The sequence below is a fragment of the Alosa pseudoharengus genome, unplaced genomic scaffold (assembly GCF_046254945.1).
Source record: "Alosa pseudoharengus isolate Yale_2024_CS ecotype anadromous, Long Island Sound unplaced genomic scaffold, YU_APseudo_1.1 YU_APseudo_1.1_scf_6, whole genome shotgun sequence".
Taxonomy (NCBI): Eukaryota; Metazoa; Chordata; class Actinopteri; order Clupeiformes; family Clupeidae; genus Alosa; species Alosa pseudoharengus.
The window spans coordinates 39,196,825-39,224,277 of NW_027468848.1; the positions used below are offsets into that span (position 1 = coordinate 39,196,825).

Consider the following 27,453-nt stretch of genomic DNA (forward strand, 5'->3'; position numbering starts at 1 on the left):
CAGTCAGGTAGACTGGAATCAGGAGGTGTAAAGGTGTCTAAATTACAGTAGTTTGTATCTACGTTGATTGAGCTGTATTATTTTGAAAATGATAAAAGCAATATTAATTTTCAACAATCATGGAAAACCGAGACTGTCGAAATTCTATGAGCACTATGTAAGTATGGACATCGGAAACTGTAACGTAACGTTAACGTTTGCTACCATTTGTAACAGCTAGCTGCGTTGTGGTGATCTTGTTGGTCAGTCTGCCTGCCTGTATGTTATAGCTAACGTTAATGTTAACCACTTCAATTAAAATAAAAGACTTGTCTTCGAAGTCAGAGTTAGCTAGGGAAACGTTAGCATGTACAGACATGACCTTTAATTAAACTGTCAAGTTCAATTGATAGTGACAAATTCAACCTAACGTTACTTCAGCAGAACTAGACCTACCGTCAACGTTAGTCTCTTTACAGTTAACGGCAACGTTAACGTGAGATTTCTTGTTAGCAGCATTACGTTAACAGCAATCGTTAATGTTAACGTTACGTTAGCTATCTTGCCTTGAGCTTGCATTTTCTTAAGCCTGAGACGCTCCTTGCCTGTATCGGGACAGCTTCAGACCGCTGTTAGTTTGGAAATACTTAATGTTAGCGAGTGAGCTAGGTAGGTAACGTTAGCTAACGACATGTTAAGTTTTTGCTTGCCCATTTTACTTACACTGCAAAGGCGAGATGTACGTTAAGACCAGTAACGTTAGTAGCAACTAGTGATTTCAGGACTTTAAATGATGTCACGCTATCAGTAAGTCAGTTCCTCATGTAGGCAACTCCGCTGTGAAAAGGGACGAGCTCGATTTATTCGATTTATCTTTTCCTATGATATTTTACCATAGCATTTCCAGGATGCTGAGGTCACATGCGCAGATCAGTTGGAAACGTTTGGATACATTAATGTCGCCCTTGAAGAAACTGTTCTGCTGCTGCTGCTTAAAACGTTTGTTATTCCTTTGGTTTAATGCATAGATATATATACTGTCAGTATATATATCTATGGGTGTAATGCTGTTATCGGAAACGAACGTCTCTAATTATTGGCAATTACTTTGATTATTATGTCGCCCACCCCACTTCACAGACGAATGAGTTCTCAACTTCTCATTAGCTGGTTGTGAAACCTGTTGTATTTCCTCACCAGACATTTAATAGGCTGTGATACCTGGAGAAGGTCATTAAGTATTTAAAGAGCGATAATAGCATTGTGACACTGAGCTGGTGGCTCTAACAAAAGGTTGCGAGGGCGTTTGCAATATTTACACCGGTCGATAAGATGTAATATGGCTGGCTAGGCTGACCAGCGTGACTCGCCTTGTGATATACTCGTGCTTACTATCGGCAGGAAAGACGGCATTCTGTCTCTGAAATAATGTACGCTTGGGCACAGCATGTGTGTATTTAGAGTGAATACTCCAATTATTTGTGACTGAAACTAAAGTTGTCATTGTCATTGCAAAATTTGGCGGTCTTCGGCAGTTCGAAAAGGGGCAAGAGAATAATTGGAAACACCGGCGAGTGTCTGTCAATAAAATCATTTTTTTTTTTTGTTGGTGTGTAATAAGCCCAAGGAGGTTGTAGGTTGCAGTAGGTGGGTTTGCATGGGCATGCACAGTTAATCCGATTAGAATCGGCCTCAATCAGAATAAAAATAAACAACCAACTTGAGCAGTTGGATTGAAAGGGATGGTGCTGCATTGGTTGTGGGAATTGGGAAAAGTGTGAGCACAAACTACTGTTCCAGTTTTTGAATTCTGATGGTTACAGTTACAAGTATTTTGTTTTAGTTGCATGATAACAACTTTAATGCTACAAAAGACTCTAGACTCTAGGCCAGGGCTATTCAACTTCATTACCAAGTGGGCCAGACAGGACAACCACTGGGTCTTCGCGGGCCCCCAAAATATGGCTTTGCTAAAATTACTATTGTGGCTATTCATGGGTTTCATCAGGTCCCTTTCCACAGGTGTATAAAATCAAGCACCTTAATTATCAATGCAGACTGTATGGTGCTTGATTAATACACCTGTGGAAAGGGACCTGATGAAACCCATGAATAAGAGACATGCGTTCTAAGTTTCCAGCTACATTTAATAAGTTCAGTTAAAGATATTCACAAACACTGGATTTGGTGGACATTCTTTTATTCTGAGATGCATCAATAGGCTCTTAAAACAATTCCAAACAGACATAAGGTGCTTATAGTAGGTTCAAATTATTTGTGAAATAAACCAGTAAAACAGTGTTCTGGGATGGAATATATAACATTCATACCCAACTTCTGTCATAGCTCATATTTTTTTAAAAGAAACCAGTGACACACTATCCTGACATACAATAAGCAACATTTTAATGCCCCAATCAAGTGACGGGCTAACAATCATTAACATCCAACTTCTGTCATATTTCATATTTGTAAAACAAATCACAGTGAAACGTACTGGCAAACAATAAGCAGCATTGTAATGCCTCAATCAGGTGATATAGCTATCATACACATTCTTTATTAAAAAAAAAGCCTTGGTAAAAGGTATCTTGCGTCGGGTGACAAGTCAATGTCCAGGCTACATAGCTCTTGTTCCGTACAAAAGTGACCGAGGGCTAGGCTACTTTACTCCTTGGACTTGTAGTGCCACTTAACATTATATTCCCTCATTACCGAAATGCATTCATTGCACAGTAAACACTTCGGTTTATTACTTGATGTTACAGCTATGTTTAAAAATAGGCCTACTTGTCAGTCCTTTCCGATTGGAGCTGCCGTTTTCATCATCAATTTTGTGTTTCAGAGATAGAGACATGGTTAAAGGAAGCGTATGTAAGAAATGTATTTCATTTCATTAATCATAAAATGGCCCTGATATGTCAAGACATTAAGGAATAATGTTCATTTCAAATACTTATATCACTGACAACAGTAGTCCAGCCAGGATATTGTCATTTAAAAAGTGAAGTTGCACCCCTCAACTGATGTTGATGTTGTCATGTTGTGTTTTGCCCTGATGCGCCACCCTCCACCTATCTACTAATCACAAAGTCAGTAGTGTTTCGGAATCCGGGTTGCCAGCTCTGCCAGTCAGGGGGGAGGGTACGGTGGCCGACAGGTGCAAACAATGTGCAATTTATGACAACAGATGCAGATCAACAAAACTCGTGCAAATAGACAAAACCCAAACAACTTAAGAAAACATCTTCATATTCATTTGACAACACGTGCACATCATTTAGAAAACACGCTGCAAATTCAGAAAACATTTACATTTCAAAAACGAGCTGTCAATTCACAACACGCAATTCAGAAACTTGCTATGAAAATCACAACACAACGGAAGTGTTTCCAGGGGGCACTTAAAAGTTATGAACACCTGAATAGGTGGCGAACTACATAGGTACAGACAGTAAAGGAGAGGTGTTCATCACTTTTAATTGTCATTAAAATGTTAAGATAAACCCAAATACTTACATTTCAAGCCAGATTTCTTTAAACAGGAGCTGTCGTTGTCACACCCGTTCGCCACCTGTTCGGTGTTCATCGCTTTTAAGTGTCCCCCGGAAACACTTCCATTGTGTTGTGAATTTCGTAGCGCGTTTTTGAAATGTAAATATTGTCGGAATTTGCAGCGCGTTTTCTAAATGATGTTCATGTGTTGTCAAATGAAGATGATGTTTTCTTAAGTTGGTTGTGTTTTATCTGTTTGCACATGTTTTGTTGATTTGCATCTGTTGTCATAAGTTGCTAGTCGTTTGCACCTGTTGGCCACCGTAGGAAGGGGGAGGGGATACACCGCTCTACAGTATTTTAAAAGTGATTGCAGTACCAGTTTTGGCCACAATCTTACATACTGTTCCTTTGACATAAAGCTTTAACATTAGGATTACTGCTGCCAACCCGGGAATTCCTGTGTTATGGGTGCGTTCGTAAATTGCCACTCCGAGCGCTCCAAAACTTTTTAACTGTGCGGTATTCTGTTTTCAGAGTGTCAGATTGAATTTACGAACGCACATAAAGACACACGCACACACATAAAGACACACACATACACACACACACACACACAGTAGACATGCAGTCATATGTACAGACGCACTCACACGCACACACACAGACACGCACGGACAGACTCACACCCACCCACACACACACACAGGCCCACACACAAGCACGCCACGGACACACACACATAAGACACATAAACACGAACACGTACACGCACGCTTGCACAAACACACCCACACGCACGCACACACACACACACACACACACACACCATTACCCCCCCACACACACTCAGAAGCGAAAACACACACACACATATACACACACAGAGAAGCACACAAACACTGCAAAAAATAAAATCTAACCAAGTGTTATTAATCTTTTATTAAAGGTTGTATCAGCGATTGCTTTTTGTATGAAGAGACTTACCTAGCACTCTCGAAAGATCATTTTGACTTAATTTAGGAAGATTTTGACTTATTTTAAGGAGTCTTATCAAGACAAATTTACTTAACGACAACGGCAGACAAATGTGCTTATTTTTAGTATAAATGTGCTTAACGCACTGGCAGACAAATTTGTTTGTTTTCAAGATGAGACGTCTTAAAAGGAGTCAAACTCTTCTTAAATTAAGTCAAATTATTTTACGAGAAAGAGCTAGGTAAGTCTCTTTATACTGAAAACAATATTAACTATATTTTTTGATCATAATATAAGATTAATAACACTTGGTTCGATTTTATTTGATAAGCAGTTTTTGCAGTGTATACACAAAAGCAAACGCACACATGCACACAATAATTTACATACACAAATGTTGCAATAGGGGATGAAGACAAATGCCCTAGAGTGCAGTTTGCAATCATGCTTACCATATACTTTTAACTGAACTTAAAACTCAAAGGAGCCTTATATTAACTCATTGAGTGCAAAAAATGTAATTTTACGTTTTTCCTTCCCAAGCGTTGAGTGCCAAAAACGTAATATTATGTTTTTAGCTTTTTTTTAAATTACGAAACTAGACACTCTAACACACCTTATATGTGATTTTGGGAACTCTGTGATGAATGGAAATGAAATATATGACGATCGAAAACTCACAATCTGGACATTTTATCTGGACATTTTATCGTAACTCGGTTGCCGCTTTGGGTCGAATCAGTGACTCATGCCCGTCATCTCAAAACCAGGCCATTTTCGTGGGTCTATCACTAGGTGGCAGTCTCGCCAGGTCTCGCTGATCACTTCCCGGAAAGTTTACAGGCAACATTTCATGAAAGACGTCTCCATTTCTAGAAAAAAACAGCGATTTTGATGAAAACTAGCCACTGTTTAGCTTGGGATTTCTCAGGAACAGAGGCGTGTAGAAATACACGGTTTGCACCCACTGAGAGCTTAAAGTCTCACCTTTTAAACGAGCCATTGTATGTGTTCATAGCTATAACACAGAATATGCTGTGGCTGTACAAAAATCATCAACAATGGTCTAGATTGCTGGCACTCTAGGACAAAGCTTCCGAAAACAGCTTGGCATTCAATGAGTTAACTCATCATCAACAGAGAGTACTTGTGTTGTAAATAGCTGCTGCCTGACGGCACATTGACTAATACCGGAGAGTGGTTGAATTTGTCATCTCTTCATTTTCTTCCTCAGAGTGAAGATACAGAACAGCAGATCATCAGAGAGACGTTTCACTTAGTATCAAAACGAGATGAGAATGTCTGCAATTTCCTGGAGGGGGGAATGTGAGTGTTTACCAACATTCTCTTTTTTGTATAAGTTTGTGCCTCCATGAGTGTCTCCCATCAGATGGCTGGTTGGATAGGCTACACTTTTGAAATATTCAGTGATGAGCCTTGTAAAGACCCAGACAAACGTCATAACATCATAGCGACAGATAGGGGTTGGACACTGTTGGTATCTACGACTGATGTAATGTGACACAAATCCAACAGAATTGCTAATAAACAGAGCATATAAGGCTCACATTTACTGTTAATGGGCGCAGCCATCTTGGAAATTCAAACTCGTAGTACTCTGGGCTAGACCGAGTTGACGAGTCGTGTTTGGACTTCAGAGGGCGTTCCCTGGGTGTTTCCTTTGCTAGTTTGAACCGAAAACAGCTCGGAAAACAACTTGAAAAGACAAATAGAACGGGGTATAACCTGACTATGCTTACAGATTGGTGTGAAATTGTGCTCTCAAAAAACACGCTGTTATCTTAAATGGGCTAATATCATTCTAAGGTTGCATGCATGCGATTGGTTTATTCAAATTTACTTCACCAGAGAGGTCCCGTCCTTTTCAGAGTCCCCTCCTTGACTTCCTGTATCGCCGGAGTAATTTAATACGCCTGGGTGAAGGAAAGTTTTTCCACCAGGATATATCACCGCCAAACTCACAACCAGAATGTTGAAAATCAGATAAGCATGAAGCCTGAAAGTATGAAAAGCAGAGACTGTGACATCAGTCACTTTAAGTTAACACATTAAAATAAACCGAATTTCAAAGCAATTTTGATCAGCACTGGCAATGAATTCAAAGGTTGGTAAAACTCTTATCAGCTAATCTGGCAGCATACCACTGAATGCCCCTAAATCAGTGTTTCTCAACCTTTTTTCAATCGCGGCACCCTTTACATGAATGAAAAATCTCAAGGCACCCCAAAATTATTATTATTTTTTTTTATGTAGATTATCATTAGAATACACACACTGTCTCTGAAGACTAACAAATGCATAACACATGTAGCATACTACAACTCATCCACACACACACACACAGTGTGACTTATTCAGTGAGAGACTTGGGCCTGGGACGATGCACACAACCTCTTTATTCTCGCAGGAATGGATGACTGACACACACGTAGCTCCTGGTCCAGCTCAGAGTAGTAGTAGTGTAGTAGGCTGCTATAACATGGTCAGGCCAGTCATTACTTTTATACTCACGGGGCAACGTAACAATGATTTCTGAAGCCCTGATTCTTTTCTCCCACGCTGTTGTGCACCGAGGGAAGGGTGCGCTTTTCTCCTTAGAGATGCTTTCTCCTCCGATAATAAACTTGTACTTGTAACGAAAGACAATTGAAAATATACTGTAGCAGAGTAAAGAGTAGATTACTTGATCAAAAATGTACTTGAGTGAAAGTAGAAGTACAGTTTTGAAAAAGGAATATGGAAAGTTGCCGTTCCTCAAAAAAAAAAAATTTTTTACTCATGTGCGTTGGGCTACTTGTAACGCAATACTACCCAACCCTGGAAGATGAATCCAAACGTGAAATAATTGTCATCATACTGTCGTTTCTTAGTCTTGCTACTGTAAGTCTCTTCATACAGTGAAGGAGGTAGAGACCTATGATGAAGTGGATGATGTTAAGGCCTTATGTATCAGATAGGGATGCACGATATATCGGCGGCCGATATATTATTAGCCGATAAGTGAAAAAATGAAAATATTATTATCGGTCCGATAACAGAATTCTGGCCGATAATTTGCGCCGATATTTTTTAAAGTCCTAATTTAGGCCTACGTCTGGCTACACTGAGCTAGCCTACTTGAGCTTGGTCGGCTTAACTTTTTCCTCAATATAATGTCAGCGGTGTGAATGTATTTCACCACTCTAACAAAATCTGTGGATATGCGTTAATTTGGGAATCTGTGCATGTCAAAATCCTCTTGTGAATGATCCGCCATTTAACCCTTAGAACCCGATTGACGCAAAGTGCGTCAAAAAACACACCCTTTCTTCTCTGTTACATTGCTCCGGAACGGTTCATCGCAGCGAGATGAAACCTTTATTGCACGACAGAGCAGAAGTGGGGCTTTCCAACGAGACTACACACTTGTCTGTACGATCAAGTATGAAAATTAAAAAAAATCATGAAATTAAATCAAATTGCATCATATTTACAGTCTATACTTCTCTGCATTCACCTGCACACACATTACTCTAGTTTGAATTACTCGCGAACCCGTGATCGCATCGATATGGCAAGCATATCAGATGAAAGAGGGAGCACAGGGCTATCCATTGGTACCATGTTTATCGATCCTTCTGGCTTATAAAACCAGACGAAGTGACTGCAAAATAATAACGTCATGTACACAAACCAACGCTGCACACTCATAACTCTCCTTTGAATTACTCGCGGACCCGTGATCGCATAGATATGCCACGCATGTCAGATGAAAGAGGAGACTCAGAGCTATCATTTGATACCAAGTACATCCTTCTGGGTTATAAAACAGACGAAGTGACAGCAAAATAATAACTTAATATAGCTGGACTTACCCCACGTTTTTGTCTGTTCTTGTGGCAAAGCATGTTTATAATCCAATGCTATCATGTGTTCTCTATGGCAAAGCATGTTCATATTCCGGTTTTGAGATCCTAGCAAATTCCTGCATGGCATCCAATTCAAGGCTCACATTGCATCCCAATTTTTTCAACAAATAAACACCTTTTTTGCCTTTACTTTGTTCATGGCAATGCAGTAAAGAGTTGAGAATTATTATGACTGCATACACACAGGCACGCAGGCTAACACGCAACCTCGGGTCAAGTCAGGTCAGATCAGTTCGTGTCACAGATATGGAGCGCAGAAAGGTCATTTTTCATCACTAAATAAAAAATGGCATTTATTTCCGTAAATCACACAGCAAATATTTCTGTAAATTGCTCAGCCCCAGAGTATCCCTCCAACATGGCAATTATATTGCCCGATTCAGGACAGTCTGCCCTACATACACATGAAATGCATGTAGAGCTGTGAGCTTGCTGTGGTGAGATACATGTCGAAATATAAGAATTTTTATAATACATCTGAATTACAGATACATCTTTTATAACATCACAGAACATTACAGATACATCTTTTATAACATCAGATCTGAATAGCCTAAACTCTCCTGAAAAAAACAATATATAATATATGTGTGTGGCACTTACAATGACCAGAATAAATCCTTATGAATAAAGGTAGTGAAAATGCCCTAAAAACAGCTTAGGGTTCTAAGGGTTAACCTTAACAGAGCGGAGCTCAGCCCTATCTAGAGCCGTCTTGTGCTGGTGTGTTTGCACTTTACCGCGCTGGTCGGGGAAACGAATAAACAAACTCGTTAGTGGGACAAGTACATAAGTAGGCCTATAGTTCTAAGTTGTGTTTTAGTATTATATTTGCATTACTTTAGCTTGGGTTTTGTATTATTACCTAGAAATATGCTAACCATTCGTGCTTCAGTTCTAGACAGGTCATCATAATAAGTTATTAAAACCTTCGGGGCTAACACCTTTTATTTCTTTAAAATGAAAGCTGCAGCAGGTTGTGCGCAACAGACTAGACGGACATAAGATACAGTCTGAGGAGTTGCAGCTTTATTCAGTTACCCGCAGTTGAAACTAAACCTAAGTTTCCCTCACTCTGATTTGGTCGCTATACTGTAGCTTCCAAGCTGAGCCGTTTATGAGCGTTTAGTCCTAAATGAAAACGATTCAAACTCTTGGTGGTAGGTAAAATTACTGCAATAAAATTATGCTTATTAAATGCTTTCCCCAAATCACTTTTCACAAATCTTTTTCAAGAGTAATATTATCGGTTATCGTATCGGTATCGGCCACAACAAACCAATAAATATCGGTTATCGTTATCGGCCCTAAAATTCCATATCGGTGCATCTCTATTATCAGACTTTGGAGCTTTTCTTTTCAAAAACCCCTCCATGTTGCTGGCTAATTAACAGTGACACAATGCTATGATAACTAATCCACTATCGAGCGCTGTAAATATTTGTAGATGTCATACAGGCTACGTTCCAAACCATGATTGCAGCTTCGGCGTTAGAAAAAATTATCTAGAAAAAATATTTTCTCTGATGTGGCCTCCATTTACTTAACTGCGTGATAAAGCTAGAAGAAAGATTCCAAAATGATGCATTAATTTATTTCAATTTCATTTTATTAGCCTAGGGTCAGCCACGTTTCTGCGGTACCCTTGAGGATGCTGGACGGCACCCCGGTTGAGAAACACTGCCCTAAGTTATTCAAATAGACAGATCCTGTGCAAGATTCCATGCACAACAGTCTGTACGGTGTTGTCATGATTAACCTGCAACACATAAATAAATGATATTCTACTCAGGCATTTTATTAATCTGTTTAATCTCTTCATGTGTTTGGCAGCTTAATAGGGGGCTCTGACAACAAGCTCATCTATAGGCACTATGCCACTTTATACTTTGTCTTCTGCGTGGATTCATCGGAAAGTGAACTTGGGATACTCGATTTAATACAGGTAAGTGAAATTATATTCTATTGAATAAAAATAAATAAAGCCAGGAAACTAGCTGATCTAGAAATGCTGGAAATAATGTGATCATCAACCATTCTATATTCTGGTAGAATTTTACAGTTAGGAACAAAATTATTCATACCCCTGGAAAATATTGATTTAATGTTGAATTTCTCCAAAATAATTCATACCCTTTTTAAATAATCAATCAAAACATCTTTATTTGCCATCACAGCTTTAATAATGGTTCTTATAATACCTACCAATCCTCTCCATGTCTCCTCAATGATTGTAGACCACACTTTTTTAGCAGCAATCCAGGTTTTGAGGCAGGAACGGTTCCTTGTCATTACTCTGGCCTTGCACTCACTTTATAGTTGTAGTATACAAAGTATATGTTGATTTCTCATTACCTTTATCAGAATTCAACCAGAAGATAGAGGGAATATAAAAAAAATGCTTTTCTGGTTCGGTTCTAGTCTTCTGCATCCATTCGATTGGTTGTTTTTGGAGTGTTATAATGGCAGTATGTGTGGGTAGTGTGGGTATGGTGTGTGTGTTTTTGGGGGTCACAGCTAAAACAACAAATCCAATGGCAGCTTGAGACTGAAATTGCACTGGTATCAGAACAAAAACTACATTTTATGTGTATTTAAATACTGTGTACATATTCCCTGTGTTCTTTGGTCATGTTCTAATTAAGAGTGAAAGTGAGAAATAAACATTCTAAAACTGATAGTTCCGGTCCTTGATTGTGATTGGCTGAATCACGTTCGATGCCATTGTAAAATCCAGTACAAACATACACCTTGACCGCATTCCGTTCTATATTACTGCGCTACCATAACTTAATACAAAAGTTAAAGTAGCTGCGTCTCGACGACGTTGCTTGAAAACCATTTAGATAGAGGAAATATATTCCTTGGCGGAAGAATGATTATCTATGAATAAATCGTTACATTTCTCGTTGCTTTGCCTTTACTTTATGAAACTTTGCCAGGTATTTATAGCAACAGTTTTAGAAAAGCAATAAGCCACTCGAGTCCGTAGGTTACACTGATTCTACAACAGCTAAGGGGGGTTTTAGGCACTCTGCTAGCACGTCGTGCCTAAAAACGACCCTTAGCTGTTGTAGAATCAGTGTAACCTACGGCTCTCGGGGCTTATTGCTAAATATGGTCCATATGGCATTACTGAAGCAAAACATGTAAGACTTTTGCACAGTACTGTATGTGTATACAGTACCCTCCAGAATTATTGTCACCTTTGGTAAAGTTGACTAAAAACAGGTATAATATAATATAATCTTTTGGTGATTTATTGTACTCTCACAATGAAAACAATGAGGAAAAATCCACCTATAAAGGGAAGCAAATTTATTCTGAGAAAAAGGAAAATCTCATAAAGATTTTTAACAAAAACACTTCTTATATACAAAACCTAACAGAAGCATTTCCCCATCTAATTTCAACTTATTTAATTTAATCAGAGTGTCCGGAACTTTCAGAAGTAGTTCATGACTTTCTTTTTCACTAAAGTCTCTTTCCGACCAAGTAGTTACAGGAACTTAGTTATAGGAACAGTCCACTTTTAAACAGTTCTACTAACTACTCTTCCCCAAAACTGTTTTTTCCATTTGCATTCGCACTGGCCAAGTGGCTATAGATACTGGTTGCACATTCAATTGCAAATTGCCCATTCAACTTGAGCAAATAACTTTTGGCATTAAACTATTTGATTATCAAGAAGGATGTCTGTCCTGCTACCAACAGGCTTTGGCAAAAGCCTCATATATTAGCTAGCCCTGTTAGTGTCTAAGGCAGGGGTGGGCAAACTGCGGGCCGGATACGGCCCGCCAAGCACTTTCATCCGGCCCGCTGAGCATTTCATTTGGTTATCAGGCTGCTCGCTATTTTTTTCTGCGATAGAGACGACGTTGGTTAGCTTTACTGCAAACTGCTTTTCACTCTCCTTAGAGAACGTTTACAATGTCAATGTCAAAACATCATGTTAAATAGAGATAACACCATGTTAAACTAAGTTAACTCTTAGTTATCTCCTTTGCAGCAGATCTAACGTGAACATGCGATCCATTTAATTGGGTACGCGTCTGCACTCACGAGAGGGAGAGAGAGCCGCAGGTTCCAGCTGGCTTGTCATTGTTGATAATTGATATCTCCTTCTTATAAGAAACTTTTAAAAGGAAATCATGAAGGCAGCAGTAGTTCCCACTACTGACCATTTAAAAAGTGTGAGAGGGCCTTACCGTAGCAGGCAGAAGATCATTGAAAAATAAACGTGAATTAAAGCGACTATCTTAAAGCGACAGTGCACAATTTATACATTTGTTAAACAGCATACAATTAGCAGTATTTTTAATCAATTCATATTTTAAAAGAAATATTTTGTCATACTAAATTATAGACTATAAAAAATGTATTTTTTTATGTGTGTGTCGTGGGGGGTGGGGGGTGGGGGGTGTTGTTGTGCGGCCCGCCGGCCAATTTTCAAAACCCAGTGTGGCCCTTGAGCCAAAAAGTTTGGCTTAGCTAAATCTCTGACCCATCGTCGTCTTCCTCGGCTCTGGGCATTCGTAAACCACGCCTTAAATACGAGAAAATGAATATGTGGTTCCCAGACCACATCTCAATGAGATAAGGTGTGGCGTTAGCCAGGCTAGAAAATGTCTATATTTACAGTTAAAACAATGATTAAAAGGTTCTAATCAACTGGAAATGTGACAAACATGCTTGGACAAAGACCCATGTTATCTTGCCCCCACGCACAGTATGGAGGATGGAAAGATTCCATAAGAACCACTGTTGGAGAGTTACAGAAAAGGCTATCATCTTGGGGTCACCAAGACCCCCAAAAACTCTTCAGAAGTGACCTCACTGCTAATAGATTATTTAAAGGCCATGCCAGGTGAAAGCCTGTCCAGTCATTTAATTACCTATGTAAACGGCAGGAGTTACTGAATGATACAGTGACATTGTCTGGAAGTGTGGTCTATTGTTAGATGAAATGAAAATTGTGCTCTTTGGCTAGAAACACTTTAGGGGCCCTATTTTCGTAGTCTAAAACTGGCGAAAAGCTTATTTAAATTTAGTGGGATGTCCAGTCCACATTGGGAATGTTTTGTTATCAAACGCCGGGGCGGATGGCGCAACAAGGTGTTCCTATGTTTCTTTTTTAATCAGTCATAAGTGTGTTTTGGGCGTAACATCATTTAAGCCAATGAGAACGACATCTGTCCTTCCCTTTAACAGCAAGCAGTGCAACTTCAAACCCCGCATCGAAGGATTCTGCTTGCACACAAGACCGTATGGAACAGTTATTCCACTTAATCATGCTTTACTAAAACCTAGCAGAGTATAGCCTACACACATTTGCACATGTCTATTATTTGAACTCATTGGCAAAGTGAAACTAACTTCACTGTGGTGTCAGTCAACGACAAAACAGTTACATGTAAACACAGTTAATTACTTTCACTATTGACTGACAATGGGTTACCATCGAAAACATAGCCTGTTGCTCAATAAAAGAGATGTGTAAGATAAGAATAAACTTTGCGCTGGGGAAATAATCCGCTTTCTGCAAGGTTTTTCCATCGTGAAAATAGGGCCCAAGGTTTGTTTGGCGTACATAGAAGAATTACTATACTGAAAATGGTAATTATGGTGGAGGGGCTGTGCTATTGTGGGGCTGTTTTTATTCCCAAAGGCCTTGGGAACCTAATTAAGGTGCATGGTATCATGAACACCAAGAAAAATCTGAAGATTTTCAAAGGAAATACGTGTCTCTGCCAAGACACTAAAAGTTGGTCATGTTTGGATCATTCATCAAGTAAATGAACCAAAACAAACGTCCAGTTAAAAACAAATATGATTTACTGAACACAAAATCAAGCTTTGGCATTGCCATCTCCCAGACCCCTGATCTAAACTCCATAGAAAAACAGTGGGGTGAGTCAGAGGAAAATGCACAAGTGCAAATCTGGACCATCTGGGGAGATTTTGTAAAGACAAATTGTCTTAAATCCCCTGCCTTGTATTCTCCAACTTTATGGGGTGTCATAGGAGAATATTACAAGCTGTTTTTTTGTCTTAAGAAGGGATTACAAGCAGGGGTGCCAATAATTGTGAGTGACGTGCTTTTGTTAAAAATATTTATTTCTTTATTTCTTTGAGATTTTCCTTTTTCTCAAAATAAATTCGCTTCCCTTTAAGGTTGGATTTTTCCCTCATTTTTTTCATTGTGTGTGTGTGTGCGTGTACAGTGTATATATATATATATCACAAGATATACAGTAGCACTTTTATTACACACCTGTCAAATAACCCTGGTCTGACCCAGGCCATTAGTGTGAGAAGGGTTTATGATGCATCCTGTGACATGACCTCTGATGTGAATGTTGGTTTTGGTTTTGATAGTAATTTTTAAGATTTGAAATTGATTGATTGAAACGTCCTTTGACGTCCACTGTTTTCAGTAAGCTTATGTTTTATTGTACAAACCCCTCTGCCCTTGTGTGATTGGTGGACATTGCAGGTTTTTTGCAATCTCATTGGCATATCTCTTCCACAGGTTTTTGTGGAAACCCTGGACAAATGCTTTGAGAATGTCTGTGAGCTTGACTTGATTTTCCATGTTGATAAGGTAATGTGTACAGAAATCAGTTCCTCCAGGTCTTGAGGTTTGGGTTATAATGCTTCAGATTGTATGTGGACAGTGACATTGGATTATGTGGACAGTGACATTGGATTATTCAACCAATGAGTAAAGTAAAAATAATTTCCTTAGAATGTAGAATGTCTTCAGAAAGCATGCTGCTATCATTTGGTGCAAAGCAGCCTGAGATTGAATTGAAAATGGTCTTTCTCTGTGTTCTTATCTATATGTCTTATCTATTTCACACTAAGTATAAAGTGTATTTTCACACAGTAATTACTAGGGAAACCCTTCCCTTTGGTGTCATGAGTAGACTCTTGTTAAAGTCTTGGTTAACAGGTACACTACATTCTGGGGGAGATGGTGATGGGAGGAATGGTGCTGGAGACCAACATGAATGAGATCATCACACAGGTGGATTCCCAGAACAAGATGGAGAAGTCAGAGGTAACTGTAGTTTTGTTCTCTTTTCTTTTCTATAGAATGTTGTTGACCATGGGAATGTTGCAAGGCTATCTGTTCTCCCTCTCTGTCCTCTGCTTGTTTCTGTAGTGTATGTTTCATAGTGCTTTGCTTGAGATGTCTGCTAGTAGTTGTTACTGCTGTTACCGTTGCACGCTCCTCTTCCTTAACATTACCTTTTTAAAATCTGTGCCTGTACCAACACCAACAGGAGATGTATATACGCACACACACTTTTTCTAGCATCATCATCATCATCCTAAAAGAGTATTTTAATTCTCCTGATTATAAACTCTCTGGCAGGGTCTCCTGCCTCCCAATTTCTTACATGTTCTGTTGTATATCACAGCCTCACTCAGTACTCCAGTTAAAATGTCATTAATATGACATTATAATGCATGCAACATTTTCAGCCTTGGTAATATGTCAAGCTACCTGCCTACCATTTACTGATATTGACATTGAATTTGAATGTTTTATCTTGTTTATCATGTTTTTGTTTGCATCATTATTTTTGAAGGGTGTAGCTGTTCATAGACATACAATAGTCAAAGCAAGTCAGGAAAAATAAAAATGAAAACAGTACTGAATGTATTTAGCTGATATATTAACACGTATCCTTTTAAATTTCACTAAGTGGTTGGTAATTCAGCATTTAACATTAATACTTTCATCTAATGCTGCAGGTTAGGTATCTAGTATTATTTTCTAAAACTGATAGTTCCGGTCCTTGATTGTGACTGGCTGAATCGCGTTCGATGGCGTTGTAAAATGCAGCATAATCATACACCTTGACTGCATTTCGTTCTATATTACTGTGCTACCACAACTTGATAGAAAAGTTGGAAATAGCTGCGTCTCGACTCAGAAATATATTCCTTGGCAGAAGAATGATTATCTATGAATAAATCGTTACATTTCTCGTTGCTGTGCCTTTATTTTATGAAATCTTGTCATATGTAGCAACCTATGGCCTCTCGGAGCTTATTGCTTAAATAAACCATGGTGGTTTCAAGAAAGGCATTGTATAGTCATAAGTAGTTACATCAGAAAATGTACTAATCACAGGTAATGCATGAATCATTGTCATTGGCATTTTTGAGTGAGTTGAGTTATTTGAGTGTTTCATTTCGATATTTGATTACATGGTGTTGGTCTACCTGTTTTCACTTCAGGCTTATAGCCATAATGTTAAGAAGGAAACCCCATTTTTAACAGGAACAGGTAACACATCTTTTGCAGTTGTGTTTACTGTGGTCCTCCGCTGAGGAGTGACTCTTGAATTTGACTTTTTGAATCCTCGGATTCAGACACGCAGAACGAGGAAATACAGAAGCATCTTGGAGTCTTTGATACAAAGCAGATCAGGAAATATCCTCACTTTACATCATAGTACTGTGGATACACTCACCTAGGGCCTTTTTACATGTCTCAGAGAGAGTGGCTTTGTCCCAGGATGCACTCTTACTTGATATTACATGTATATTAGAAAGGTTTCATTCATTCACAATTAGTCATCATCAGAAAATGGCAATATTTGATGTCTATGTATTATAAAAAATCTAAGATGTTGTTGACTCTAAACATAATAATTTTGAAAGCTAACCAGGAGAATAGACCGATAAATTTAAAAAGAGATTTGAGAAATCCCTCACACTTTGTGTGCCTGCATGTAGTCATCATATGTGTACCTTTTAGGTTTTTATTTTAGCCAACTTTAAAGGAGGGAAGAACTGGTTGTACTACTTGTACAACTGTACATTGATAAAATCCTTAGGGCCAATTTAACAAATGTACTCTTATTAACAATTTTCTGGAGTTGGCTTAGAAATTAATCTTCACATGGACAGTAAGATTGTTAAGTGGTTAGTTGTCATTTTGATGCAGGATTAAAATATTATTTTACTGTTAAGTTCTTTGGCATGCTTTTCTCTCGCTTAGTCTAGTCAAACTGTTACTTTGTTTTCCACCAGTGTCTATTCAGGGTCTGTTCAAAGCACGCAGAGATGCTTTCAAATTGTTAAATAGAACTTATAAAATACAATAGTTTTAAAAATCCATAGACTGAAAAAAATCCATAGAGTTATAGACTGTATAAATATGATACAGATGATGCGAGAGTGGGATGCCTGACTGTGCTTGTGATGGGCCTGAATCCATCTTGGATCATCTGGGCCTGCATTATTAGGGGTATGGTGTCTTCTCCTCGCAGTAGTCTGCTATAGATGACGGCAGAGTCTTTGACCGCTTTCCGTCAGATCATCCCAGATATTCCCTCTGAACCGAGGTTACTCTGTGGCTGCAGGTTTTTGTCCAATGCAAGGATGACACCTTCTGAAATTAACTAACGATATGATGGTCAAGAACTCTAAATCAATTACAGGAGTAAGACGTGCTCTTGTTCTATGGGGATGACAACCTACAGCCACACCAACTGAACTGGGCACCCTGCTTTAAACTGTCCACACTTCAACCCCCCTACTCTTTGAATCACCTTATGCCAGTCACAGGAAGAGTGGTAGAGACATAATACAGGAAAGTATTAATTAAATCTGAATGACATACATACAAACAAATCTAATGACTATATAAGGATCAAAACCACAAAATCTGTCATATCTAAAGTAGAAATTCCCACTCCCTTCTCTGTGTTTGGCATATGGTTGCCAACTTCATTGTTACTCTGATGACTTTGCTACTTTTCTGTGTCTCTCTTAATCTAGTCTAACATTCTTCCATCTTTTCTAACCTGCTCCAGTTCTTTCCATTCTCTTTCAGACCTTTATCTTTCAGTCTCCCAGACAAGACAGGTAGACACAGGTACTGCTCCTCACTCCAACCAGTAATGTTACCCACACCACATCATGTCTAATAGAAAAAACTAAATAGTCTGTTTCAATTTGTGATGGGCTACTATGAGCTCTAATGGTAGGCTAATGTAATCAGACTGTGGGCTCCATTTTAGCAGGTTCTGAACTGAGCTGCTAATGTGCCCCAAGGCATGTTTTGACCATTAGGATCAATTACATTGCATTTATAATTTTCACCAGCATCTGCAAAATATTAGTACTGCTTATAATTGTGCTTTAATAGTTACTTTGACATTTTGAAGAATTTTGTTTTTAAAATGGCTGTCCAGATCCAGTATCACTCTGAAATGGATTTCATGGTCTGAGGTTCCTACACCTGAAGGCTAAACATGGATAAGTCACCCATGTTAATTCAGATGTTCATATTGTCAATTGTGAGCATCAAACTTAAAATGGTCTACTGTTTAAACTAAAAAGGTCTGTGCCAGGTGCCAGATTGTACCATGCTGTGTACTAATGTATGCACTAAGTACTAACTTATTCTAATATTTTAGATTATACACTTCTGACTGACCCAACAGGTAAAATCTGTTGAACACTCTTGTCATATTACTAATGGAAGGACAGCACATGCTGAGTAGAAATCAGACTGGTGAAAAGGTGATGTCCAGGGCCATCTTTGTGACAGAACGGCTAATTTGGTGCAGTTTAACGCTTGAGTTTATTTTATTGATGGATATAATAGGTGAGAGGCTGAGGTATTCTGTGATCTAGAAGGATAGACAGATGTTTGACATTCATACTTTCATAGTCAGCTCTTAGTAGCCCTTGTGTTGTGTGTAGCGTGTTTGTAAGTAGTTGTACATGCAAGTATGTGTGTTGTATGTCAGGAATATCAGTTATCATAGTGTGTCTTCATGTTCCTGTTCATGTTTAGGTCCCTCAAAAAAAGAGCTATACCAATGTCTCTGTTCAGTGTTTTTCTTTTCAAAATGTCATTTTACCAGTAGAGACACATTGTACAGATACAGTTTTGGTCCACTTCAGCTTTGGATTCAACGAGTTCTAAGTAATCTCCAATACCAGTGATGAGTGCTTTTATTTAGTGATAATAGGTGGACTTGACAACCTGCATCCAAAAGAAATCTGTAGTTTGGTCACATTTTGGTCACAAGTGTCTGTTTGAAGTTAAAAGTTGAAAGTGGCATGCACCTCACCAAAGTCTGTCAAGAAAGTGTGATTTTAAGTTTCTTCATTAAAACAGTGTGGCTACTTCATGAGAGCAGATCTTGTATTGAAATCATGCAAGCCCTAAATACAACGCTCTTTATTTCTACACTAGATAGTTCTTTAGAGAGTTAACTACATTGTTTTCATGATTTCAAAGTTAGGCCAAATAGCAAAATATTTTACGATTTTTAGGACTTCAGGCCCATGTCCAACGACTAGGGCAGCCTTTGTAATGTGACTACTCCTTGTACAAAAAAAGCAGTTTTAATGCACAAAAATAGAGTGTTTATCGTAAAACCGACAATTACCAACTCTTTTGTTTAAAAATTCTAAAACAACAATGTTGTTTAATACTTCAAAATAACATTTGATAAATTAACCTTACATTTTTCAGTAGTTATAGGTGTGTAGATTTGAACAAAATCTAGTTTGGTCCTTACCGGGGATTTTACTGCCTGAAATATCCGATTTTGTTTACCACTCTTGGAGTTTAGTGCTGGGCTGGTGGGTGCCTATTTCCAACCTTTCTCACGGCACATCAACGGTTAGACCGAGAACATCCTTCAAGAGTGGTGATTCCATCATTTTTGCCAGGGGTTGTATACAAAGTATTGGTTGTGAGCCATAGTCGCTCAAGTAGAGCACTGTCTCCAACTTGGGCAAAATGTCGAGAGATCATCTGGTTGTTTGGTGTAGAATGTTTGACAATTAAGGGAACTCTCAAGTTCACAGGAGGAATTGTTGGAATCCAGACATGCACGGGTAAATCAACAGCTTAATGGCTCAAACAGATTTTACATCAAATATTTGGTGAATTGTTTTGAGACATGGCATGAGGCAAAGGCCCAATTCCCACTTACATTGAAAGATGTTCTTTTGATGCTGTGTTGCTGATGTGACAGTTAATCTTCTAGTAACCCAGTAACTTTACCAACAGTCATCTGCCAATTCCTTTCTTTGGAAAAGAAGGAAGGAGAGGAGGGGGAGTTCTCCATTCATTCACTACATTGATATCAGAATAGTTGGGCAAGGAAACTTAAATGACCTTAAATGGTTTAATTGGCAGAGTATTCATTTGAATGAAATTCTAGCTATTTATCCATCAGACATTAGTTTCCTCAATTTAACTTAAAAAAGAAATAGATTATCGCAGTAGATTGTCTCAGAAGTTATCTCAGCTTCTCTGCTCAGTTGCCAAATACATGAGTTTAACCTAGTTCATTTTCACACCCAGTATTTTCCAACTGTTAAAAGATAACTGGCATGATATCATAAATAGAAATGTGCCATGGTTGCCATTGTGCATGATGTCATTATTTTACTTCAGTAGTAACTATTCAAGAAATCGTTGCTTGCAGTGCTGACTGTCTCTCGTTTCACTGAGCTCTCACTACTCTGTAATAAGCTGTCAGTAATGAAGGCGCATGGCATTTTGCTGTTTGATGGCTAAGTGAACAGGGCAATTTCTTATCTACTATAGATTGTTTTCAATCTAACATTGTTGTGGATGTGAAAGAGGCCAAAGAGAACAATTCGCACAACACATTACATAATTAATAGAGACTTGAGGTTGCTTCACATGAAGATTGGCCCAAGGTCCTTCCTAACAATCTGTATACTTAAACAGGAAGTTTAATCGGACTGACTTTTCCTGCATGTCTCTATGATATAAAGATCTCATCACATTGGATGATGGGTTAAGCGAGGCAAAAATGCAAGAAAAACTTAATTTTGACATTCACATGTTCTGCTTTCTTGTGGTATGAATGAATGAGTGAATGTGTAGTATATTTTGGATCTGGGTCATGTAGGAATTCATTCAACTATTAGCCCCGAATATAAATGAAACTGAACACTGAATGCTGTTCAAGGTAAATGGTACACTTGGCCATTTTAATACATTTCCTTTTTGCCTCTCACTATTACGGAGCCCTCCGGGTGACATGGGGGGAAAAAAAACATGGGTTAGAAAAAAAAAAAAAAAAGTAGTGGGGAAAAAAAACATGAGGAAGAAAAAAAAAACAATGCACTTTTGCGGGATCTCATTGCGGGATCTCGCAAAGTTTTGCGAGATCTCGCAAAAACTTTTGCGAGATCCCGCAAAAGTTTTGCGAGATCCCGCAAAACTTTTTGCGAGATCTGCAAAACTTTGCGAGATCTCGCAAAACTTTTTTTCTACTTTTGGAACTTGCTGGGCTTCCTACTTGACCCCAATAGGCCCACAAACCACTACCGCCAGATGGCAATCGTATCATGATACTATGATTGCTCTATCACTGTTGCGTGTTGTGGGTTTTCTGGACACATTACATAGGCCTATGACACGGGAGGGAGAGGGAGACACCTGCGTGCAGACACGCACACACGCAGGCGCGTAGCAAGCGTGGGGGATGTGGGTGTTATAATGTACACAGTTTTGCTGGAACACGATTATATCCCCCACACTTTTTGTCAGATTAAATTGAAAGTAAAATATGGAAATAAACGCTCCTGTAAAGAGTTGGAACCGTATCTATAACGAACACACAGAGACACAAATAGGTCTGTTGATTTGATTGAACGGTCATCCAGCCAATCACACCAAGTTAGGTGAAGAACCAGAGCCGCTCTGATCAAATTCAAAGTGTACGTCTTTCAAGGCTGCTGCTTGGGTCTGCATTGTAACGTCTGCAGTGATCAGATTTCAGATAGGATAGAATTGAAATGATAATTGTTACCGCATTATGCTAATTTAGTAAATCAAAATTCACTGTCTGACTGACAGTTTTTGCCACAATGCAGGGAGTCAAAGTGAAAGCGGGGTGCGTGCACCAAGGCACCTGTTTCTGCAGGAAAACCTTTGGCTACTGTTCTCAGAGCATTATGCTTTCTCTGCCTATGATCTGCAGCTTTTCTCAAACTATGGGCCTCCTCAACAATGAACCTACTACTGCTCCACGTAGCCGCGAAATTAAGTTATGCCCGGTGCTTCACACATCTGCTCATTTGCAGCATATAGTGAATGGCTACTTGCGAACGTTGTGGATTACTTGCGAACATTGTGGATTACTTGCGAACACTGTGGATACTTGCGAACTCTGTGGATTAGGCTACTTGCGGACTCTGAATTATCTCTGGACACTTACGGTCAGTCTCATAACGCTCCAGGCTGGAGCTGCTGTACGGACTAAACCAGTACTTTCTTAAGGTCATAGGACCCTGTGATCTAGCTCAGTCTATTGATTGCCTTGTTATTGCAGTCTAGTGTGGCCTACTGTGTGTGTGTGTGTGTGTGTGCGCGCTTTGAGTTTAGCCCCCGGCCGGGGTTAATGGCCAGTCCCTTCCCCTAGTTTAACTCGGCCATAGAGAGGGCTAGTTTAAGCGGGTTGTATGAATGCGGGGTGGTTGTGTGTGGGAGGTAGTGGTGTATTAATTAATTCTTGTGAATAAACTGTGAAAAGTAAATCCCGAGTTGTTTGTGTGTGTGTAACTCCTCCTCCGACTACCAATAACATAATTACAATACTTATTCATTTGGTGCCATCAACTATATAGACATAGCCCAGTCAGCACACATACAGTATACTTGGAAAGGAACAGCTTACATCGCGTTCCATTTAGAACGTTTTATTTGATCTGATCTTACAAACGGCGGCGTCAAGACACATTTGAGTTCTACATCGGAGATAGAGGGCTTATGATCGATCATGCGATGTGTGCGTCCATGCAGCAAGTGAAACTGGAGGTAACGTGGGCTAGAAGCAACAATAGTTTAAACAAAACGTGGCTTCCTGTAACTATCAATGGAAAAATGCATAGAAACTGCTAATCATAATCTTTAAATTGACATTAATTAAGCTGGCTATATGCAACACAATTTATATATATTCCCTTTGCATATGTTTGGGTAGACTTCAAACGTTTTTGAATTTGAGCTTACAGTTCTGTGTCCTTTACATTTATTTAATAGGTATTAGTGATACCCAGGGTGCGATTTTGTGTAAAAAACAGAGGGGGGGGGGATTTTGAATATGTTTGTAACCCCCCCCCCCCCCCCCCCCAAAAAAAAAAAAATGAACGAACGAATAATTTCATAGCTAATAATAGCCTATATTAATTTTGCCAACTTTGTAACATTTACCTTTAGCTTAGTTTTAGTTTACCGTTGTGTATGACTTTAAACAGCGATTGTGCTCAGCTCCTCTAATGCAGGGTTGGACTACGTTTTGATAAACATACAAATTCACCTTGTTCTTGACCCATCTGAAATGACTCCTCTACCTTTGCTGCCTCCATCCTTTCTGTATTTGTTATGTAAAATGTTGTATATGATGACACTGAAGTCTTGAGTTAGTGAATTGGCTAACAGTGTTAGTTGGTATACAAATAGCCTACACATTGCGCTACACGCTGCGTAGGCTGCGTGCATTCTCTCTCCTGCAGATTTGCGTTCAGTAGCCAAGTGCGTAATATTGTAAAAGTTGAAAAAATAAATGTGTTTATTGAAGCCTACAGAAAATAAATAGCTTACTATCATACTGTCAGTTAATTGGCTACAGTGCAGTGAAGAGTTTGGAGAGAAGTTATAGGGCAACTTGAAGTTTTATGAAAATAATTTACGAACCAGAATATATGGGCCATAAGCTTCTATTTCTTGCAGCTGTTAAAACACCCGCTAGATAGTTTAAATACCCACCACCAACATTTGTTTTTGCTGTACAGATTATTTCTGTAAGTTATTTGTCTACTAGGCCTAGCCTACTGGCTGATTTATCAAACGAGTGCTTTCTCGTTCGTCCTCCGCAAACTACTAGGTGTTTAAAGTAAGACGATATGCTGCTCTGAGCGTGTTTCATGTTTGGTTCAGCGCTGTTTTCCCTGCGGAAGTTCCCGCACTAAAATGTTGAGAGGGACTGAAAATGTTACAATGTTTTTGTGTTCGATGACGTTCAGAAATGCCGTCTGCCCGAATGCTACTGAATAGCCTACTCTGATGTATTGACACTGAAGATCGCTAGATTTCAAGAGTTTAAGTAGGCTAGCAGTTAAGTTGCATTCATCGCTATCAAGGGGTTTAATCCTTGTCCCCACCAGAGATAAAAATAATTTAGCAGAGGTAGGGATAGGAAAACCAGAGTTGGGGAAATCCTCACCATCCCCCCCTACAAATCGCACCCTGGTGATACCTCGAAATTAGGCTGCTGTCTGTTAGGCAATTTATTGTAGCCTGCTGTGTGTGCGTGTCTGCACTCAGGTGTCTCCCTCTCCCTCCCTTGTCATAGGCCTATGTAATGTGTCCAGAAAACCCACAACACGCAACAGTGATAGAGCAATCAGAGTATCATGATACGATTGCCATCTGGCGGTAGTGGTTTGTGGGCCTATTGGGGTCAAGTAGGAAGCCCAGCAAGTTCCAAAAGTAGAAAAAAAGTTTTGCGAGATCTCGCAAAACTTTTGCGGGATCTCGCAAAAGTTTTGCGAGATCTCGCAAAAGTTTTTGCGAGATCTCGCAAAACTTTGCGAGATCCCGCAATGAGATCCCGCAAAAGTGCATCGTTTTTTTTTTCTTCTTCATGTTTTTTTTTTCCCACTTTTTTTTTTTTTTTTTTTTCTAACCCATGTTTTTTTTCCCCATGTCACCCGGAGGGCTCCGTACACTATAGTGATATTGAAATGAATAAATTTCTGAACCTAACGTGTGTTTATATTAGATACTACCAGTGTGTTGCAAAGGCTCTCTATTTTTCTTCCAATACTACAGATGGTGTTGTTGCACCTCAAAGTGTTGCCTTATTCATCAGCCATGGTCCTTTCAAAATGTGCCCCAACAGTATCCAGCCACAGCCCAGGGATTCATCCCAACTTGGCTCCTGTTCAAAGCTGGCCAGCCTGATGCTCAGAAAGTCTCTGTGCTGTTAGTATCTTATGTGAGGCCATCACATACATAATAATTTATGTAACTGAATTGACTATACAGAAACATCTACTCATCTACTAACTACACTCTTGTTGTGTATGACGTTTTGAAGTGTATTTGTAAAAGTTTGTCATATAATGTAGCCATGTTGATATAGCTGAGCCAGACAGCAAGTTGAGGTCACATTTTCTTGTCCTTTTCATTAGTAGTAAAGGAAATAAATAAATAATGATAAACTAGCCAAATCAGATTAGTTTCCTCATCTTTTCATGCCTCTCATCTTAAAACCGTCTCCCTGTTTCATTCTTTCCTCTGGCCCTTCTACACATCAGAGTTCTCCATGCGATGCTGCTCTCCTCTATGGCTTGCGATGATTCTTGATTTCTCTTCTGCTCTTTAACTGTCCATCCAGGCCCTCTGAAGCTCTGCCTCTCCCCCAGAGATGGTCATAATTGGTGCAGGTTGTGTTTTTTTCTGTCTGAACAAGCAGTGCATGTGCATACAGTTTGGGCCTATGGGAACGCCTACGCAGACTTGTGCACGTCTGTCAAGATTGGTGCTTTTGCATTCTGTGTGGTGGTTGACCGTATCTGTACAATGTGCTGTGCTGAGTTGTATGGCTGTGTGTGTGGATATGTGTACTACGTGTTTGTGTGGTTCATTAGCATTACTAACGGAATTTAACTTTGTGTGTGTAGGCTGGTATTGCTGGAGCCCCTGCTCGTGCTGTATCAGCAGTGAAGAACATGAACCTTCCTGAAATGCCCAAGAACATCAATATTGGAGACATAAGCATTAAAGTGCCAAATCTGCCCTCTTTCAAATAGCGAAACCTGAGAGACTGTGGCATACATGCGCTCCAAAGGATGTTTACTATGGTGTGTTTACCAAAATGAAGCAAATATCATATTACATCAAAGACAATGAAGGTACTGAATAAGTGTATTGTTCTTTCATGTATATTTTGAATGTCACCTTCTGGTATAACTTTTTTCATGTGTTTGTTGTTGCATTTATCAGTTTGCCTCCTTCAAAACATGACCTCCAGTGTTCCTTTATAAATATGCCTTTGCCCTTAAGTATTGGCTGCTACAGTATTTAAATCTAATCATATTGTTCTGTTTCTTTGTACAACAGATGACTCAAACATGCGTAAATACTGTATATATCAAATTATGCTATTTGCTTCAGTTGTAGTATGTACTGAAGTATTTTAAATTATCTTTTCATATAAAACTACAAGTGGACTTTGTTTTTAATGTGTGACTGTAAGGGGCTTATATTTCCCTCCACTCTGTAACACAATAAAATATTTAATCATTGTATGACTTGATCCAAGTTCTGTGAAGTCTGCTTTATTATATCCACCAAGGAGGTTGTTCACACTCATTCATTTGTATGAAAGGAGAGAGGAAGCAGGTGACATAATTTAAAATAGTATCAATAATTGGTTGATACTAATTAGTATTTGATATCAAATGAAAACCTTCGACTGTTTACACTGATTTTTCAAAATGATCAGTATTGGCTTTAAATGCTAACATAGAAAGATATGTGAGCTGAAGATAATCTAAAGATAGTCTCATGAACCTACTGTATGGAACAGTAACTAAAACGGGAAGTCATTTAAAAGGATGTCTAAGGGTCAAACTTTGTAACTGAAAGATTAGAAATGACAAAGCCAAATGTTTGCTACAATGATAAGCCAAGAGAAATATTAGACTGTGGTCAGACTATGTGAAAAGGTTGGCATATTTTTTATACGTCGATGTGAGCTGTAATATGATAGGCACCAGATGATTTGACATGGAATGAGCCTTAGAAGTGTTAAATTTAACTTCTCTTTTACTTTCCATTCCGTGTGTCCAAACTGGGAAAGAATTAAATGTTCACAAAAATCTGTGGCCAAAATCAGCATCAGGTGATATGGGGCAGTAAGTTTAACAGGAATTTTTGCCTAAAACCCTCCATTTTCCACAAAAATATATTTGAAAATGTATGCCTGTAGAATAGTTTAGATATCAATACAATTCTGAAGAATTTTATTTTAGAGTAGGC

The 27,453-nt window shown here is 38.9% G+C and overlaps 1 protein-coding gene across 1 annotated transcript; it reads left to right on the plus strand.

Moving 5' to 3' along the window:
- The first annotated feature begins 28 nt into the window (after positions 1–28).
- ap3s1 (adaptor related protein complex 3 subunit sigma 1) lies at positions 29–26,733 on the plus strand. The gene is made up of 6 exons (XM_076271259.1): positions 29–157; positions 5,687–5,778; positions 10,215–10,326; positions 14,914–14,985; positions 15,337–15,444; positions 26,094–26,733. The coding sequence occupies exons 1-6, from the start codon at positions 89–91 to the stop codon at positions 26,220–26,222; spliced, it is 582 nt and encodes a 193-aa protein (XP_076127374.1). The 5' UTR covers positions 29–88; the 3' UTR covers positions 26,223–26,733.
- The last annotated feature ends 720 nt before the right edge of the window (positions 26,734–27,453 follow it).